The sequence below is a fragment of the Rhinoraja longicauda genome, chromosome 10 (assembly GCF_053455715.1).
Source record: "Rhinoraja longicauda isolate Sanriku21f chromosome 10, sRhiLon1.1, whole genome shotgun sequence".
Taxonomy (NCBI): domain Eukaryota; kingdom Metazoa; phylum Chordata; class Chondrichthyes; order Rajiformes; family Arhynchobatidae; genus Rhinoraja; species Rhinoraja longicauda.
This window is the reverse complement of record NC_135962.1, coordinates 3940354-3959430: the sequence shown is the minus strand read 5'-3', so window position 1 is coordinate 3959430 and position 19077 is coordinate 3940354. Positions and strand designations below refer to the sequence as shown.

At 46.7% G+C, this 19077-nt stretch overlaps 1 protein-coding gene across 3 annotated transcripts; it reads right to left on the bottom strand.

The window, feature by feature from the left end:
- Positions 1 to 4763: 4763 nt before the first annotated feature.
- On the bottom strand, positions 4764 to 18150 carry vcpkmt (valosin containing protein lysine (K) methyltransferase). 3 transcript variants are annotated; one of them, XM_078407046.1, is made up of 5 exons: positions 17895 to 18150; positions 16336 to 16446; positions 10201 to 10273; positions 9619 to 9738; positions 4764 to 6361 (listed from the first exon to the last, which is right to left on the bottom strand). In XM_078407046.1, the coding sequence occupies exons 1-5, from the start codon at positions 18131 to 18133 to the stop codon at positions 6251 to 6253; spliced, it is 654 nt and encodes a 217-aa protein (XP_078263172.1). In that variant the 5' UTR covers positions 18134 to 18150; the 3' UTR covers positions 4764 to 6250. The 3 variants fall into 3 exon arrangements, with proteins under 3 accessions (XP_078263172.1, XP_078263173.1, XP_078263174.1); XM_078407047.1 differs by having other exon boundaries at positions 4764 to 4929; XM_078407048.1 differs by lacking the exon at positions 10201 to 10273 and having other exon boundaries at positions 16347 to 16446.
- Positions 18151 to 19077: the final 927 nt, after the last annotated feature.

Below are 19077 nucleotides of genomic sequence, written 5' to 3'. Positions count from 1 at the left end.
AAAGTGGACATACCTTGAGGAGAAATCGCAGTGGAGCAACACGTAGTATAAGACAATAACTGCAGATGCTGGTACAAATCGAAGGTATTTATTCACAAAATGCTGGTAACTCAGCAGGTCAGGCATCCCTGGGGAACATGGATAGTTGACGTTTCGGGTCAAAACCTTCTTCAGACAATTGTTAAGATCACTTTTACAAGAAAAGCAGTTGCTCAGAAAGCCGTACAAACAATAATAGACGTGCTTTAATTTAGATGGGTGATGTTTTGATTGCAAGATTGCACTGCTCGCCTGGGCAGTGGGAAAACTCCCATGGTCTCTTTTGAATTGTCTCGTGATATTATTTACATAACCAGTAGAGATCTCACGGCAACATATCATGTGGAACATACACCTGACTGCACAACCAACGACTCAACAAACTGAAAGATGGGGTTACATTCTCAAGCAACGAGTCTCATGCTCAGAGATAATGTTAGTACCAAACTCAGGCGATGTCCACATGCCGTCTTTACATTTCTACTGAACTTGGACTGGCTGGTACTCCAGGACGTTACCATCCTGCCCGATGCCCTCCCAATCTTCACGGACCAAGAAGGCAACAGTATTTTTGATTTGGTTTTGAGAATGAGGACATTGTTGGCAAGGCCCAATATTTATTGCCTTTGAAGATAGTGGTGAGCCAGGTTGTTGAACTGCTGCAGTATTTGGTGAAGTTACTCCATGCTGATCCAGGTAAGACTCCCCCTCCCATTCCCACACTGACCTTTCTGTCCTGGGCCTCCTCCACTGTCAGAGTGAGGCCCAGCGCAAATTGGAGGGACAGCACCTCATATTTCACTTGGGCAGCTTACAGCCCAGCGGTTTGAACATTGACCTCTCTAACTTCAAGTAACCCTTGCTTTCCCTCTCTCTCCATCCCTCCCCACCCTGGTTCTCCGACTAGTTTCACTGTCCTCCTGATTAATTTTCCTGATTATATGCCTCCTTGTCACCTTCCTCCCTGACTAACAATTCCACATTTCCTTGATCATCGTCTGCTTTGATCTGTCGTTTCCACACCTTACCCTTGCATATTTCTAGTCTTCCTCTCCCCTGACATCAGTCTGAAGAAGGGTCTCAACCGGAAACATCACCCGTTCCTTCTCTCCAGAGCTGCTGCCTGTCCCGCTGTGTTACTCCAGCATTTAGTGTCTGTCTTCAAGATGAAGGACTATGCTTGCATGTTAGAGCTGTGTGCAGTCTGCAGGTGACAATGCCATGGTCCTCCTGACCTCGCTTTCTCTGCTGGTCGAGTATGTGGGTCTGGGAGATGCTGGTGCTGCACAGTAGACAAGTAATTGCAGACGTATTGTAGGTTTACAATGCTGGGTGGGATGCTTGATCCTCAAAACAGCTTGTTTAATGTTGCCAGAGTTGCACTCATGCATGTAACGGGAATATTTCCTCAAGTTCGTGAGCTGTGCCTTGTAGATGGTGGAAAGGACCTTCAGTGGCGAGTGGGTCACCACAGGTCACCCAGCCTCTGACCTCCACCATTTTGTGTACCGCTGAGTTACTCCAGCATTTTGTAGAGAGCATCCTGTCCGGCAACATCACAGTCTGGTTTGGGAACAGCTCTGCCCAGGACAGGATGGCCCTGCAGAGAGTAGTGCGTTCGGCAGAACACACCATGGGAACTACACTCGTCCCCCTGCAGGACCTATACATCAGGAGGTGCAAATCGAGAGCAAGCAAGATCATGAGGGACCCCTACCACCCCAGCAACGGACTGTTCCAGCTGCTACGATCAGGCAAACGCCTCCGCCATCACGCTGTGAAAACGGAGAGGATGAGACGGAGTTTCTTCCCACAGGCCATCAGGACTGTCAACTCTTATAACTCCAGGGACTAAATTTTGTCTTCTCTATATTAACTTTAATTTATATGCTGTAACTGTAATTCTTTTTTTGCACAATCCGCAGGCATTGCCACTTTCATTTCACTGCACATCGTGTATGTGACAAATAAACTTGACTTGTGTACCGCTGAGTTACTCCAGCATATTGTGCGGCCACATCTCCCCATCTCCACCCCTTTCTGCGTTCCGCAGAGACCGTTCCCTCCGAAACTCCCTGGTCCACTCCCCCCTTCCCACCCAAACCACCCCCTCCCCGGGTACATTCCCCCTGCAACCGCAGGAGATGCAACACCTGTCCCTTTATCTCCACCCTCGACTCCATCCAAGGACCCCGACAGTCTTTCCAGGTGAGGCAGAGGTTCACCTGCACCTCCTCCAACCTCATCTACTGCATCCGCTGTTCCAGGTGTCAACTTCTTTATATCGGTGAGACCAAGCGCAGGTTTGGCGATCGTTTCGCTGAACACCTCCGCTCAGTCCGTCTTAACCTACCTGATCTCCCAGTGGCTCAGCACTTCAACTCCCCCTCCCATTCCCAATCTGACCTTTCTGTCCTGGGCCTCCTCCATTGTCAGAGTGAGGCCCAGCGCAAATTGGAGGAACAGCACCTCATATTTCGCTTGAGTTGTTTACACCCCAGCGGTATGAACAGACTTCTCTAACTTCAAATAGTCCCTGCTTTCCCTCTCCATCCCCTCCCCCTTCCCAATTCTCCCACTAGTCTTCCGGTCTCCAACTACATTCTATCTTTGTCCCGCCCCCTCCCGACATCAGTCTGAAGGGTCTCAACCCAAAATGTCACCCATTCCTTCTCTCCCGAGATGCTGCCTGACCCGCTGAGTTACTCCAGCTTTTTGTGTCCAGCCACAATTTATGTGGCTGTTCATGGTGAGTTTTTTGATCAATGGTAATCCCCACATTGCTGATGGTAGGACACTCAGCAATGATAGTGAGGATATGCAATGAGATGCTCTTGTTGGTGAAGATAATTGCCTAACACCTGCACAGCACAAATCTTACTGAACAAGACTTTGTACTGCACTGGCATCCGTCCATCTGCGAGAGATGGTGGCGCAGCTTGGCGTTGTCCTGCTTGGAGAGGGGGATTTCACATCTCACTGTGCCCAGCAAGGATGAAGTGTCCTCTCCATTTGATTTGGCCACTGAGCCTGGGCAGGTAAATGGAAATACAAACTTGCCTAGCATCTGCATTCTCGACCTGATAGGCTGATTCCAGAGGAATGGCGTGGCTGCTACGTCTGGGGCCTACTCGGTTGCAGGAGTTGCCGGAAGGTGGACGCATGAGGGATCAGCCGACTGTCTCTAGGGACTCCAGCTCCAGTGCCTTTATCTCTCCTGAGGTTATCCACAAGGCAGCAGGGCGCTATTTAACCCATAGTTGGGACCTGGTTGATGGACGTCAGGACGTGTCCACACGCCGGTGGGCCTGCACGTCCTATCTCTGGGGGCCAGAGTTCCTCCCAGATCCCCGCGCAGTTTAGCCTGGGACTGAAGGTGGCCCCAGTTACCATGTGTTGCCAGGAGGAGGCACTGCGAGAGTCTTGATGAAGCAGGGGTGATGCACTGGCATGGGTAGCTTCACACACTCGGCTCCCATTATCGCAAACATTGCCAACCAGCGGCATCTGGATTTATACCAGGGCACTAGACACATGCAACACCCTGTGGCTCGCGCCACCAACACACTGACAACACTTTAGCGTGGTCTGATTAGTAGCTGGGTTCTGTTGGATGAGGTCGGGGGATGCTCTTCTGATGAGGAATCACGGCATACAATACTTAATCACAGTCCACACATTTCACTATGTATTGAAAATTTACAACTGCTGTGAATCTGCACCTCCACATTCTGGTTGCGGTGACCCAGCCGAAATATGTCATTGAACAATCAACTCAATCTGCAGAAAACCGCACTGGGGAGGTAGTCAGGACTTCGAACCTCATAACTTTAATATGCTCAATTTAACAATGCTAGTAATAAACCTTTATGAGTTCAAATTATAACATTTTATCGTATTGTTAATACTATCTGCAGTTTAACAAGTCACTTTGTTAGATGATATCTATATGAGATTTATGTCTAGATATAATTTAATTTCATCTACAAATTCCACAGCACTTTTGTCAGCTTCCATTGTATCCTGACCCAAATTCCTCTCCTTTATCAAGTTCACCTTCACCTACCCATAGTGATTTAAATCTATTTATTCACAAAATGCTGGAGTAACTCAGCAGGTCAGGCAGCATCTCAGGAGAGAAGGAATGGGTGACGTTTCGGGTCGAGACTGAAGAAGGGTCTCGACCCGAAACGTCACCCATTCCTTGTCTCCTGAGATGCTGCCTGACCTGCTGAGTTACTCCAGCATTTTGTGAATACCTTCGATTTGTACCAGCACCTGCGGTTATTTTCTTACACTACGTGATTTTAATCTATGATCACCGATCGACAGCTGTATCAGTCCATGCTCAAGAACGGCATGCCCTTCATGAATTGGAAGTATTTCTGACGCAAGGCTTGGAATGAAATGGTAGTGTTGCAATGGGGAGGTATTGCAAAGCCCAGGCTGCAGACAGTATTCACTCACACAAGGGAAGCTCTTGTGCAGCTCCAGTTCTAGCTGCTGCCCCACAGCTCCAGTCCCTCTGCTACTTGCACACTTTCCCTGCTGCGCTTCGTCCACGTTCCAAACACTTACTGGTTTGAGAAGTTGCAAATGCAGACTGCCGCTAGTGTCAGTGGTCGAAAGGAGAATTGGGGGAAATTGACGGGCACGTGAGAGGGAATAGGTTACAGAGAGAAAAATGGGGCACATGCAACCGATACGAAGTTCTGAGAGTCAGCAAAGATTCAACGGGACAACTAGCCTCCTCCTTTATTACATGAGAATATAGAAATATGAAGCATGGTTAAATCAGAAGTAATTGGAGCTCCCTCGACACATGTAAGTACTTGAAAACATTTGGCCTCCAACATTTTGAATCCCCGTCCGATATAAATTTGCCAATATCTGTAAAGGACAAATGTCAAATACATTTAATGTACATGTTCGGAAATATACAGTTCCTTCAAGCAAATAAAGATACTTAACCCAAGAATAACCAATGGAAAATTAACTCGCTTTCATAAGATCTGATCTGCTTGAACATGGATATTTGGTGATGCTGGGCAAAACGAAAAAATATGTAGCAGAAATTTCATCTACAAATTCCACAGCTTTGTTGATAACTTAACATATACTTTTGAGTAAAAGTGCATTACAAAATGAACAAAGGTTTGATAATTGTAAGCATTTGCAGCAAAAAGTTATCTTAAAATCATAACTGCAGAGATATAGTTCAAATCAAAGTACAAGTTATGCAAATTAAAGTAAAAAATTATAGAAATTAAATTTTCAGATTATTTCCACTAAGCTACTGAATAAATTAGGGACTTCAACATTCCTGCAAGGTAGTTCAGTGGTGTTTAAACAATAAGTCCACTCAATTGCTTTTCCAACTAGCTTTTTAAAAATTCAGTAAAAAAAATAGAATATAACGTAAGAAAGCAAATTCAATGATGGCATTTATTTCAAGAGGGCTATTTTTTTTAAACAAAAACAGGGATGTAATGCTGAGGCACTATAAGGCGCTGGTCATTTGGAATATTGTGAGCTATTTTGAGCACCATACTTTTAAGGCAGAAATAGATAAGATTTTTGATTGGTACGGGTGTCAGAGGTTATGGGGAGAAGGCAGGAGAATGGGGTTAGGAGGGAGAGATAGATCAGCCATGGTTGAATGGTGGAGTAGACTTGATGGGCTGAATGGCCTAATTCTACTCCTATCTCTTATGATTAAAAGATAAAAACGTCATCACAGGAACAAGTGATCCGTCAGCGAGACAAATAAACATTCCATAACATCCACATCTGGACTCAATGGGAGACAAGAAAGCCCAACTGTTCCTGACCCAGCAGCATTAGCCAGGTGCCCCTCCTGCGATGCCTTTTACATATTGTTATTGTACACATAAACTCAATGGTCATAAACTAAAGCAGCAGCTGCAACAGCAACCGTGCAACCTGATTACTGCCGACAATTAATGCGCAAGGGGGAAAAATATTACAACAATGCAAGGACATTCGATAAGACAGAAAAGCAGATGAGATATACAGAGGGCCGAATACCACTGGCAATGGCTGTAAAAACACACGTCTTCAACATGTGCAGTTGATACAACAACACATGAAGGGTTTTCCCTTATTACACCAAGATTCCACTTTTTTATTTTGGATCCACCCGTGTCAAAGAATAAAAACAACCTGGTGATTTATTTCACAGTAAACATTCCTAATGGCGACTTTTCCGTTTGATGTGGAAAACATGAATGTCTTCACTTCTGTATTCCTCATCTTGCTTGTCCAGTGGGATCTCTTCTATTGCAAAATCAGGCTGCAAAAGCTGACATGGAAGAAGGGATGCTGGAAGTTAGCACTGCAACAGTCCAAGGACAAGAGCTTATTGTTCTTTTCCCACACTTCACCTCTCCAGTCTGCACTTACTGTATATCCCAATGACCAGAGTGATGGTCCCAGCACCTTGGCAAGACATCACCCAGCATTACACATTCATCATTAACTTTCAGATCCAGACACGCAAGAAAGCCAGCACATTACAGGTAGAAAATACATCAAATCATGACCAGAATGATGGCTATTATTCTGCTTTGCCCATCTGACAAATGATTTTTGCAAGACTATATCTCAGAATCATAATTTTCTGCAGTCATCCATTTTACTTTCCCGCTCCCCGCTCTTAAGATGTAGGAAGGAACTGCAGATGCTGGTTTAAACTGAAGATAATAAACACAAAATGGTGGAATAACTCAGTGGGACAGGCAGCATCTGTGGAGAAAAGGAATAGATGACGTTTCGGGTCGAGACCCTTCTTCAGACTGAAAGTCAGGGGAAAGGGAAATGAGAGACATAGATGGTGTTGTAGAGAGATGTAGAACAAATGAATAAAAAATATGCAAAAAAGTAACAGTGATTTAGGAAACAGGCCATGGTTAGCTGTGTGCTAGGTGAAAACGAGTTGCAGACAATGAGACTCAACAAGACGACTTTGAAGCTTGTATGACTTGGGTGGGGCGGGGGATGGAGAGAGGGGATGGAAGGGTTACTTGAAATCATATAAATCAATATTCATACCGCTGGGTAGTAAGCTGCCCAAGCAAAATATGAGATGAACTATAACCATAGCACAAAAAGTAAGGAAATTTGTGTTTGGTAGATTATTTCTTTGTTGTAACAATGCTTCTTGGCAATAAATCTTATACCGTTGGAAAGCCTGTTTATTTCCCTTTTAAATGGTGCCACATTTGTAAGGAACATGCATTTGTGGGATGAGCAGCAGAGCTGAGTATATGGGTTGCGCCCATGAAAAATTTGCCAAATCTTCTCTGCCAATGCCAAACAGCTTATTCTGCTGTTGCTATTGACTCTTGTTTTGAGCTTTTGGTACCCCCAGGTGCTGACAATCAGGTGCCTGATTGGCACCTGATTGGCAGCATATATCATATCATATCATATCATATATATACAGCGCGGAAACAGGCCTTTTCGGCCCACCAAGTCCGCGCCGCCCAGCGATCCCCGCACACTAACACTATCCTACACACTAGGGACAATTTTTACATTTACCCAGCCAATTTACCTACATACCTGTACGTCTTTGGAGTGTGGGAGGAAACCGAAGATCTCGGAGAAAACCCACGCAGGTCACGGGGAGAACGTACAAACTCCTTACAGTACAGCACCCGTAGTCAGGATCAAACCTGAGTCTCCGGCGCTGCATTCGCTGTAAAGCAGCAACTCTACCGCTGCGCTACCGTACCTACCTGAACATGGGCCCTGCTAGTGGTCAATAGGTGTCTGCTCCAAGAATCGGCATGCCACGTTTGACTGATCTGGATAGGGCCTATGCGATAGGGCAACTTCAAGCTGGTGTTCCGCAAAACCAAGTTGCGGCATTATTTGGAGTGAGCCCTAGTACCATCACCAAAGTGAAGGCCAAGTTCCATATAACGGGGGATGTCAGAGACAGGCCGCGAAGTGGGCGTCCCAAGAAGACGACACCCGAAGAAGACCGTTTCCTCACCCTGTCAGCACTTAGGAACCGTAGGCTGTCTTCTACAGATTTGCAGTCAAGGTTTGCAGGACGAAATGGCCGACTGCTCTCTGCCCAGACAATTCGGAACAGACTGCACGCAGCCGATCTCCGGTCTCATAGGGCTGCCAGGAGGCCTGCCATGACTGCCCTTCACCGTCAGGCCCGTTTGCGCTGGTGTCGGCAACACGTGCACTGGAACCTGAACATGTGGAGGAACGTTATGTTCAGCGATGAGTCCAGATTCTGCCTACGGCAGTTGGATCATAGGGTCAAAGTGTAGAGAAGACGCGGAGAACGCTATGCTGATTGCTGCACCGATAGAGTAACATCTTTTGGTGGAGGCAGTGTGATGGTGTGGGGCGGCATCTCCCTCACTGGAAAAACGAGGCTTGTCATCATTGGAGGCAATCTCAATGCAGAGAGATATCGAGATGAGATTCTGCAACCAGTGGCAATCCCATATCTCCACAGTCTGGGACCGAACTCTATCCTCCAAGATGACAATGCTCGCCCCCACAGAGCAGGGTTTCTCAGAGACTACCTCCAGAATTTGGGAGTGGAGAGGATGGAATGGCCTGCCAGCAGTCCTGACCTCAACCCCATTGAACACTTGTGGGATCAGCTTGGGTGTGCTGTTCGTGCCAGAGTGACCAACACAACCACGTTGGCTGACTTGCGACAAATGCTGGTTGAAGAATGGGATGCCATCCCACAACAGTGTGTGACCAGGCTGGTGACCAGCATGAGGAGGAGGTGCCAGGCTGTTGTGGCTGTGTATGGTTCTTCCACACGCTACTGAGGCTCCTGTTTATTAAATGAATAAATTGTTAAATTGCCAATATGTCTTGTTTCTTCAGACTTCAATCATCCAATCCACCAAACAACACCGAACAAGAGTCAATGGCAGAATAAGCTGTTTGGCATTGGCAGAGAAGATTTGGCAGATTTTTCATGGGCGCAACCCATATACTCAGCTCTGCTGCTCATCCCACAAATGCATGTTCCTTACAAATGTGGCACCATTTAAAAGGGAAATAAACAGGCTTTCCAACGGTATAAGATTTATTGCCAAGAAGCATTATTACAACAAAGAAATAATCTACCAAACACAAATTTCCTTACTTTTTGTGCTATGTTTTTTAGATATTGGTCAAAGCCATAACATGGTCCTGAATACGAACCTTTCATAATCAGAGATAAGTTCATGGTGATTGTAAAGCAAACCAGTAATCTTTAGTAATATAACAATGAACTATGACCAAGGAATCACTTCTCAAGCTCCGCGACGATTTGAATAAGTTCATTTTCCTATAATTATATGTATAATCCACTTCATATTGCTGGGCTTTTACCTGACAAAATCTGGCCGGGACAACAATCAGAATGACTAAAACTGAGATATCCTCGTGAAAACAATGTTTTAATTAAAAATACTGGGTTTCTTCCCAACAAATTCGAGGTGGTCAATATCTCAATCTATCCAAGCTACATTAACATTGTCATCATCCGATGAAATAAATGCAACAGTAGTACAAAGTAAAACCTACCTCAAAAAAACGCTTCTCTACTGTAGGGTTGTTTCCCATTGTTCTCTCTTCATAGCTTAATATGATGCAGGTCTTGTTTCCGGAAAGATCTTTCATAGTTCTCAGCAATGGCTCTAAGGACTGCAAGACCAACCCACAATATGAACCCAACACAACACAAGGACTGGCTGAAAGCTGATGTAAGGAGCAGTCCATTACACTATTTAAGTTATCTTATAAAATGGTTAACTAAGGCAAAAATATTCATTGAACTATCTTATAACAAGGTCCACAAACCTGAAATATATATGGAGACAAGGCATAATTTGGTGCAAAATTAAAATTCCCATTTTGTTAAAATGTTAGTAGAAGACAGTTTGTAATCTTCTCAACCACTGTAAACTGCCCATTGCATTGTTCTAATGTGTTTAATATTGTATTTGCGCTACACAAAGCAGTATTATTAAATACACACCACGGGTGTAAGATTCAAGCTACCATTTGGCTTTTCGAAGAACCAGAACAACTTAAGTTTTCTGTAAAAATATTTTTTATTGTAATAAAAGCCAGAGACATTAGTTCATGAAAACCATTAGCACACACCTGTTCATAATAAATACAATCTGCCATAAGGATGTAATCTGGGTCAGATGGAAGGTCTGTAATAATCTCACCCCTGAAAAACACGACATGCAGAAACATTAATACCGCAGTTGTGCAGAAAAAATCATCACTCAGTCCTCAAGCACCTCAGTCCTATCCCACTCGAAGCTCCCTGACTACATTAAAATCACACTGTCTCCACAATGTTTGGTGGCAGCACGGTGGCACAGCGGTAGAGCAACTGCCTTACAGAGCCAGAGACCCGGGTTCGATCCTGACTATGGGCGCTGTCTGTACGGAGTTCGTACGTTCTCCCCGTGACCTGCGTGGGTTTTCTCCGAGATCTTCGGTTTCCTCCCACACTCCAAAGACGTATAGGTATGTAGGTTAATTGGCTGGGAAAATGTTAAAAAAATTGTCCCTAGTGTGTGGAGGATAGTGTTAATGGGCGGTGCGGACCCGGTGGGCCGAAGGGCCTGTTTCCACGCTGTATCTCTAAATCTAAATTCCACTCGAAGCTCCCTGACTACGTTAAAATCTCACTGTCTCCACAATGTTTGGTGGCAGCACGGTGGCGCAGCGGTAGAGCAACTGCCTTACAGCGCCAGAGACCCGGGTTCGATCCTGACCACGGGTGCTTGTCTGTAAGGTGTTTTACGTTCTCCCTATGACCTACGTGAGTTTTCTCCAAGATCTTCGGTTTCCTCCAACACTCCAAAGACGTACAGGTTTGTAGGTTAATTGGTTTGGTGTAAACGTAAATTGTCCCCAGTGTGTGTAGGGTAGTGTTAATGTGCGGGGATCCCTTGGTGGGCCGAAGGGCCTGTTTCCGCGCTGTATCTCTAAACTACAACTAATTTACAATGTTAGGAGCAGGAATATTCACTTGGGCTTCTCTGCAATGAAACTGCGGCTGATCTGGTTCTAACTTCATAACCATCAGAAGTTGCAAGCCAAAAATTCAAAACACCATTCTACATGGGATATAACAAATGGTGTGCAACTAAATTATATCTTTGAATCACCAATCTGTTGAAACAGAGGCCAACAATTTTATTTCATTTTTCCAGTTCATTCCACTAACTTTTAGGTTATAAGGGATAGGAGTAGAATTAGGCCATTCGGTACATCAAGTCTACTCCGCGATTCAATCATGGCTGATCTATCTCCCCCCCTACCCCCATTCTCCCACCTTCTCCCCATAACCTCTGACACCCGTACTAATCAAGAATCAGTCAATCTCCACCTTAAAAATATCCACTGACTTGGCCTACTGTGGCAATGAATTCCACAGATTCACCACCCTCTGACTAAAGAAATTTCTCCTTATCTCCTTCCTAAAAGAACTCACAAAATGAAGAAATACTTTATTTGTACGGTGCAGAATTCACAAACACTTAAAACATAACCACAGGAAGATTAACGCTTCAACTCAAAAATGCCATCCATAACAGTATAATACCACTTTCATAAGTTCTAGGAGAATCAGGCCACTTGTGGCCCATCAAGTCCACTCCGCCATTCAATCATGGCGGATCATTTTTCCCCCTTCAACCCCATTCTCCTGTCTTCTTCTCATAACCCCTGACACTCTTACTAATCAAGAATCTGTCTATCTGCCTTAAAAATATCCATTGACTTGGCCTCCAGACGTCTGCCACAGAATCCATGGATTCGCTCCTCATCTCTTTTCTAAAGGTGCATCCTTTTATTCTGAGGCTACGGCCTCTGGTCCTAGACTCTCCCACTGGTGGAAAAATCCTGTCCACACTCACTATGTCCAGGCCTTTTATTATTAGGTGACGTTTCAATGAGGTCCGCCCTCATCCTTCTAAACTCCAGCGAGTACAGGCCCAGTGCTGTCAAACGCTCATCATATGTTAACCCAGTCATTCCCGGGATCATTCTCTTAAACCTCCTCTGGATCCTCTCCAACACCAGCACATCCCTCCTCAGATATGGGGCCCAAAACTGTGCACAATACTCCAAATGCAGTCTGACCAAGGTCACTTGAACACATCAAACGCAGTGTAGTTAAAAAGCAATGGCATAACGTTTGGCACAGCAATGGCATGAAGCAGAAGGGGTTCATTCTAATAGAACTTTCACATAATGGCACTTAAACAGCCATTTAATTTACCCAACCTCTCCCCTCCTGAGCGTGCAGCCCTCCACTCACTCCGCAACAACCCGGACTTAATCATTAAACCCGCTGACAAGGGAGGGGCTGTGGTAGTCTGGCGTGCTGACCTCTACCGGACCGAGGCCAGACGACAACTATCAGACACCTCTTCCTACCTATCCCTGGACCATGACCCCACCGATAAACACCAGACCTTTATCAGCAGCACCATCACTGACCTCATAATCTCCGGCGATCTACCCCTCAGTGCCTCCAATCTCATAGTTCCCCAGCCCCGCACGGCCCGATTCTACCTCCTACCCAAAATCCACAAACATAACTGTCCCAGCAGACCCATTGTCTCAGCCTGCTCATGCCCCACCAAACTTATCTCTACCTACCTCGACTCCATCCTAACCCCCTGGTTAAATCCCTCCCCACCTACGTCCAAGACACCTCACATGTTCTCCATTTCCTTGATAACTTCCGGTACCCATGCCCCCACTCCCTCATCTTTACCATGGATGTCCAGTCACTCTACACCTCCATCCCCCACAAGGATGGTCTCGAAGCCCTCCGTTTCTTCCTCGACCGTAGAACCAGCCAATCCCCATCTACCAACACTCTCCTCTGCCTAGCAGAGCTGGTTCTTACCCTCAACAACTTCTCCTTTGACTCCTCCCACTTCCTGCAAACCAGAGGCGTAGCTATGGGCACTCGCATGGGCCCTAGCTACGCCTGCCTCTTTGTCGGGTACGTCGAACAATCCCTGTTCCAGACGTCCACTGGCCCCATCCCCAAACACTACCTCCGCTACATCGACGACTGCATTGGTGCTACCTCTTGCACCCATGCAGAACTCACTGACTTCATACACTTCACCTCCAATTTCCATCCTGCCCTTAAGTATACCTGGACTATCTCTGACATCTCCCTCCCTTTTCTGGACCTCACCATCTCCATCACAGGAGACAGACTAGTGACGAACATTTACTATAAACCCACTGACTCGCACAGCTATCTGGACTACACTTCTTCCCACCCGGTCCCGTGCAAAAAGTTTATCCCCTACTCCCAATTCCTCCGTCTACGCCGCATCTGCGCCCGGGATGAGGTGTTTCACACTAGGGCTTCTGAGATGTCCTCGTTCTTCAGAAAACGGGGCTTCCCCTCCTCCATTATAGATGAGGCTCTCACTAGGGTCTCTTCTACATCCCGCAGCTCCGCTCTTGCTCCCCCTCCCCCCACTCGCAATAAGGACAGAATCCCCCTCGTTCTCACCTTCCACCCCACCAGTCAACGGATCCAACATATCATCCACCAACATTTCCGTCACCTACAACGGGACCCCACCACTGGCCATATCTTCCCATCCCCTCCCCTCTCTGCATTCCGCAGAGGCCGTTCCCACCGTAACTCCCTGGTCCACTCGTCCCTTCCTACCCAAACCACCCCAACCCCTGGCACTTTCCCCTGCAACCGCACGAGATGCAACACCTGTCCCTTTACCTACCCCCTCAACTCCATCCAAGGACCCAAACAGTCTTTCCAGGTGAGACAAAGGTTCACCTGCACCTCCTCCAACCTCATCTATTGCATCTGCTGCTGCCAACTTATTTACATCGGCGAAACCAAGCGCAGGCTCGTCGATCGCTTCGCTGAACACCTGCGCTCGGTCCGCATTAACAAAACTGATCTCCCGGTGGCCGAGCACTTTAACTCCCCCTCCCATTCCCAGTCTGACCTTTCTGTCATGGGCCTCCTCCAGTTCCATAGTGAGGCCCACCGGAAATTGGAGGAACAGCACCTCATATTTCGCCTGGGCAGTTTGCAGCCCGGTGGTATGAACGTCGACTTCTCCAACTTTAGATAGTTCCTCTGTCCCTCCCGTCCCCTCCTCCTTCCCAGATCTCCCTCTATCTTCCTGTCTCCACCTATATCCTTCCTTTGTCCCACCCCCGACATCAGTCTGAAGAAGGGTCTCGACCCGAAACGTCACCCATTCCTTCTCTCCCGAGATGCTGCCTGACCTGCTGAGTTACTCCAGCATTTTGTGAATAAATCCATTTAATGTATAGGCCAGCCGTTGCGAACTGATGCTTACTCTTTCTTGCCTCCAGCCATCATTTACATAGCATTGCATCAACATTAAAACACGATATACAAAATCCAAGAAGTTACATTTTGATTCCCAATGTTCTTCAGCATATGTTTTGATTATTCAATAGAATCAAGACACTTGAATGGCTCACATTGCAGCTTCTGAGCCTATACTAAGGGATTCTATCTGAGGGTCTACTCTAAAAGATTCTAGGGCTTATTCTAAAGAATTTCATTGTAGGTTTGCACATGTGAGACTAAAACACCATTTAACTATTGGATCATCATGGCTACTAATCCAGTGCATTAAACAAAGGTTTAAATTAGGCCTTCACTGTAGCAATTTCAATGTAAAAGATTCAAAACAGTATGAAACAGCAAAGTGTGTTTTGCTTGATCCCATCATCACTTTCAAGTCAAGTCGATTTTATTTGTATAGCACATTTAAAAACAACCCACGTTGACCAAAGTGCTGCACATCTGATTAGGAAAAAAAAAGAAACATACGTTCTCTGAAATCCCAAAGAATGCAGCTAGCTGGCTGAGTAGCAGCAACCGAAAGTCAAATAATTTGTTTTCATTCTCTTTGGTACTTTGTTCCCTCCCTTCTTAAACCTGGTTAATTATAGGAAGAAACTGCAGATGCCGGTTTACACCGACGATGGACACTAAATGCTGGAGTATTAGCGGGTTAGGCAGCTTCTCTAGAGAGAAGGAATTGAAGACATTTCGGGTCGAGTCTGAAGAAGGGTCTTGACCTGAAACAATAGACAATAGACGCAGGAGTAGGCCATTCGGCCCTTCGAGCCAGCACCACCATTCAATGTGATCATGGCTGATCACTCTCAATCAGTACCCCGTTCCTGCCTTCTTCCCATACCCCCTGACTCCGCTATCCTTAAGAGCTCTATCTAGTTCTCTCTTGAATGCATTCAGAGACTTGGCTTCCACTGCCTTCTGAGGCAGTAAATTCCACAGATTTACAACACTCTGACTGAAAAAGTTTTTCCCCATCTCCGTTCTAAATGGACTACCCCTTATTCTTAAACTGTGGCCCCTGGTTCTGGACTCCCCCAACATTGGGAACATGTTTCCTGCCTCTAACGTGTCCAACCCCTTAATAATCTTATGTTTCGATAAGATCCCCTCTCATCCTTCTAAATTCCAGTGTATACAAGCCTAGCCGCTCCAGTCTTTCAACATACGACAGTCCCGCCAACCCGGGAATTAACCTAGTAAACCTACGCTGCACGCCCTCAATAGCAAGAATATCCTTCCTCAAATTTTGAGACCAAAACTGCACACAGTTCTCCAGGTGCAGTCTCACCAGGGCCCTATACAACTGCAGAAGACCTCTTTGCTCCTATACGCAACTTCTCTTGTTATGAAGGCCAACATTCCATTGGCTTTCTTCACTGCCTGCTGTACCTGCTTGCTTCCTTTCAGTGACTGATGCACTAGGATACCAAGATCTCGTTGTACGTCCCCTTTTCCTAACTTGACACCATTCAGATAATAATCTGCCTTCATATTCATACCACCACTCTTATCCACATTAAACTGCATCTGCCATGCATCTGCCCACTCACACAACCTATCCAAGTCATCCTGCAACCTCATAGCATCTTCCTCACAGCTCACACTGCCACCCAGCTTTGTGTCATCTGCAAATTTGCTAATGAGCCCATTCCTCCATCCAGAGATGCTGCCAGTCCCACTGATTTACTCCAGCATTTTGTGTCCATCTGCCAGGTTAATTATTTTGAATAATCAACTCTCAAAGAATTGTGGATCTAATAAAAGTGGTTTCATTGAAGTTAAGGTAGGAGCAACTTAAGCTTTTATTCTGAACGTGCCAAAGCTGTCAAATGGCTGAAAACCATTATAAATGTTAAAGTCAAACAAGTACAAACCATTTAAGTACCTTGGCTTGGATAGAACCAGTGACCAAGTGCTTGTTATGATTGATGTTTATGTTGAGCAAATCTTGCAACTCTTCAAGATCTGTGACTGTGACATTTGCCCTGAAAAAAGACATAAGTTTATATTTAAACATTTAAGAGACCTTGTTTTCCGCTTTGCACAACCACAAACTAATAATCGGATTCCATTAATTTTGCCATAACGACAAAATGCATTAAGCAAAACAAATGACTACAGCGCACTTTAATTTTTTGATTTTAACAGTTTGGACATATTTTGTATATTATTTTTGTATCACATCTAGCAATGGAGCATTTAAATTGTAGGTGAAAAGGCAGCTTTTAAACACTTAAAGAGGTGGAAGTGGGAAAGGTTTACAAAAGGAGTTCCCAAGGATTGCACCATCAGTGAAGCCTTGGAGTCTGGTTGAAGATAGGGTGGTGAAAGCACTCTCACACAGCTGCTGACCCCAGGATTTAAACCCAGCATTGGAGGAGGATTGGTGATACATTTCCAAAGCCTACTTACTGGTGGAGTAACTCAGTGGGTCAGGCAGCATCTCTGGGGAAAAGGAATTGGTGATGTTTTGGATCGAGACCCTTCTTCAGACTGAGAATCAGGGGAAAGGGAAAAGAGTGATATAGACGGTGATGTATAGAGATGTAGAACAAATGAGTAAAAGATATGCAAAGAAAGTAACAATGATAAAGGAAACAGGCCAATGTTAACATCCAGCTAAGAACGAGAATAGACAATGAGATTCAACAGACGACTTTGAAGATGGTGCAACTTCAGTGGGGGAGGGATGGAGAGAGAGGGAATGCAAGGGTTAATTGAATGGCGGAGTGGACTCGATGGGCCGGATGGCCTAATTCTATTCCTTCAAATTGTGAATATTGACTTCTCTAACTTCATGGGGTCATAGACAATAGGTGCAGGAGGAGGCCATTCGGCCCTTCGAGCCAGCACCGCCATTCAATGTGATCATGGCTGATCATTCTCAATCAGTACCCCGTTCCTGCCTTCTCCCCATACCCCCTGACTCCGCTATCCTTAAGAGCTCTATCTAGCTCTCTCTTGAATGCATTCAGAGAATTGGCCTCCACTGCCTTCTGAGGCAGAGAATTCCACACCTTCACCACTCTCTGACTGAAAAAGTTTTTCCTCATCTCCGTTCTAAATGGCCTACCCCTTATTCTTAAACTGTGCCCCTGGTTCTGGACTCCCCCAACAATGGGAACATGTTTCCTGCCTCTAACGTGTCCAAACCCCTTAATAATCTTATACGTTTCGATAAGATCTCCTCTCATCATAGTGCCCACCCTGGCCAACATGTCCCAGCCACAGTCACTAGTCTTGGTCCGATGGTCGTGGGTAATTGAGGGAAGCTGCAGATGAAGTTGACTAAGCAGACGATGAGTATTCATTCATACATACTGTCATGTATCATGTCATGCTTGTGGCTGGCCAGTGGAGGCTAGGATGATCACCACATGTAGCAGCCGCTTGTGCAGGTGCAGGTGCACGGCAGGGCTGGGCCGACACTCACCCGAGTGCGGCGGCCATCAGCCCCACCAGCCCGGTGCCGGCGCCCAGCTCCACGGTCACGGGCCCGGCACCGCCGGCATCCGCGCTCCCGCCGCCCGGCCCCGCGCACTCCAGGTACTTGGCGAGCACGAGCGCCGCGTCCCACACCACGGCCCCCACCCCGCCCACGGTGCGCTGCTGCAGCCGCAATGGCGAGCCGGCGCGCCGCTCCACCGAGCGCACGAAGCACTCCGCCGCCATCACCGCCGCACGGAGACCCGCGGCGTGGGGAAGGGGCGGCCTCACTGCGCCTGCGCCAACTCTCTGTCTGTGAGTCTCACTGCGGCTGCGCCAACTCTCTGTCTGTGTGTGAGAGACGGCCTCACTGCGGCTGCGCCAAGAATGGTCAGTGCGGCTGCGCCAACGGTGTGGGTGAGACGGCCTCACTGCGGCTGCGCCAAGGCTGGGCTGAGGGGCGGCCTCACTGCGGCTGCGCCAACTGTGTGTGTGTGTGTGTGTGTGTGTGTGTGGGAGAGATGGCCTCACTGCGGCTGCGCCAAAACTGGGCTGAGGGGCGGCTGAGGAGGGACTCACTGCGACTGCGCCAACGACGTGGGGTGGAGGGTCGGCTTCACTTATGGTACCAAGGGTGGCGGGGCTCAGTGCGGCTGCGCCAAGGATGAGGCGCGCACACTGTCGGGCTCGGTCAAAGATACTAGAGGAACAAGATAGACCACTCGACCCTAAAAACCGAAGTACGTCATGGCGCCATTTTAGTAGGCAGAAACTTGCAGAAACATTTAAAAAGAAAAATAACAAAAATCTGTGAATTGTTAGATGAGATATATTCTGCATTTTTATGGTATCTGTTCCCCCCAAACACTGATTACACTGCGAGAGGCATAGCGGACGGCGGGTTTTGTTTACTAAAATGGCTCCTTTGCGTGCTACACTTCAGTATAGGCGATTTCAACGGAGTGGTCCATCTTGTTCCTCTAGTATCTTTGGGCTCGGCAGGGTGGACGCGGTCAGCAGCCTCCCTCTCCCGCTCGATGGGAGCCCGGGTTTGCGGGGAGCCCGGGCCGGGCAGCGGCAATGGAGGGGGCGGTCAACACTCCTCACACTGCCGGACGACTGCCTTCATGAACCGGTTGTTTGTCACCCGTGCAGGAGTAAAACAAAACAAATGTGTGGTATCACAAATC

Bases quoted from the DNA above. Each gene is read 5' to 3' on its own strand.
- vcpkmt (XM_078407046.1), bottom strand. From the start codon at position 18,133: ATGGCGGCGGAGTGCTTCGTGCGCTCGGTGGAGCGGCGCGCCGGCTCG. The intron at 16,447-17,894 runs GTGAGTGTCGGC...GTCTTTTTTCAG, and splicing joins CTGATGGCCGCCGCACTCGG to GGCAAATGTCACAGTCACAG. The intron at 10,274-16,335 runs GTTTGTACTTGT...CGTGTTTTTCAG, and splicing joins CAAGCCAAGGTACTTAAATG to GGGTGAGATTATTACAGACC.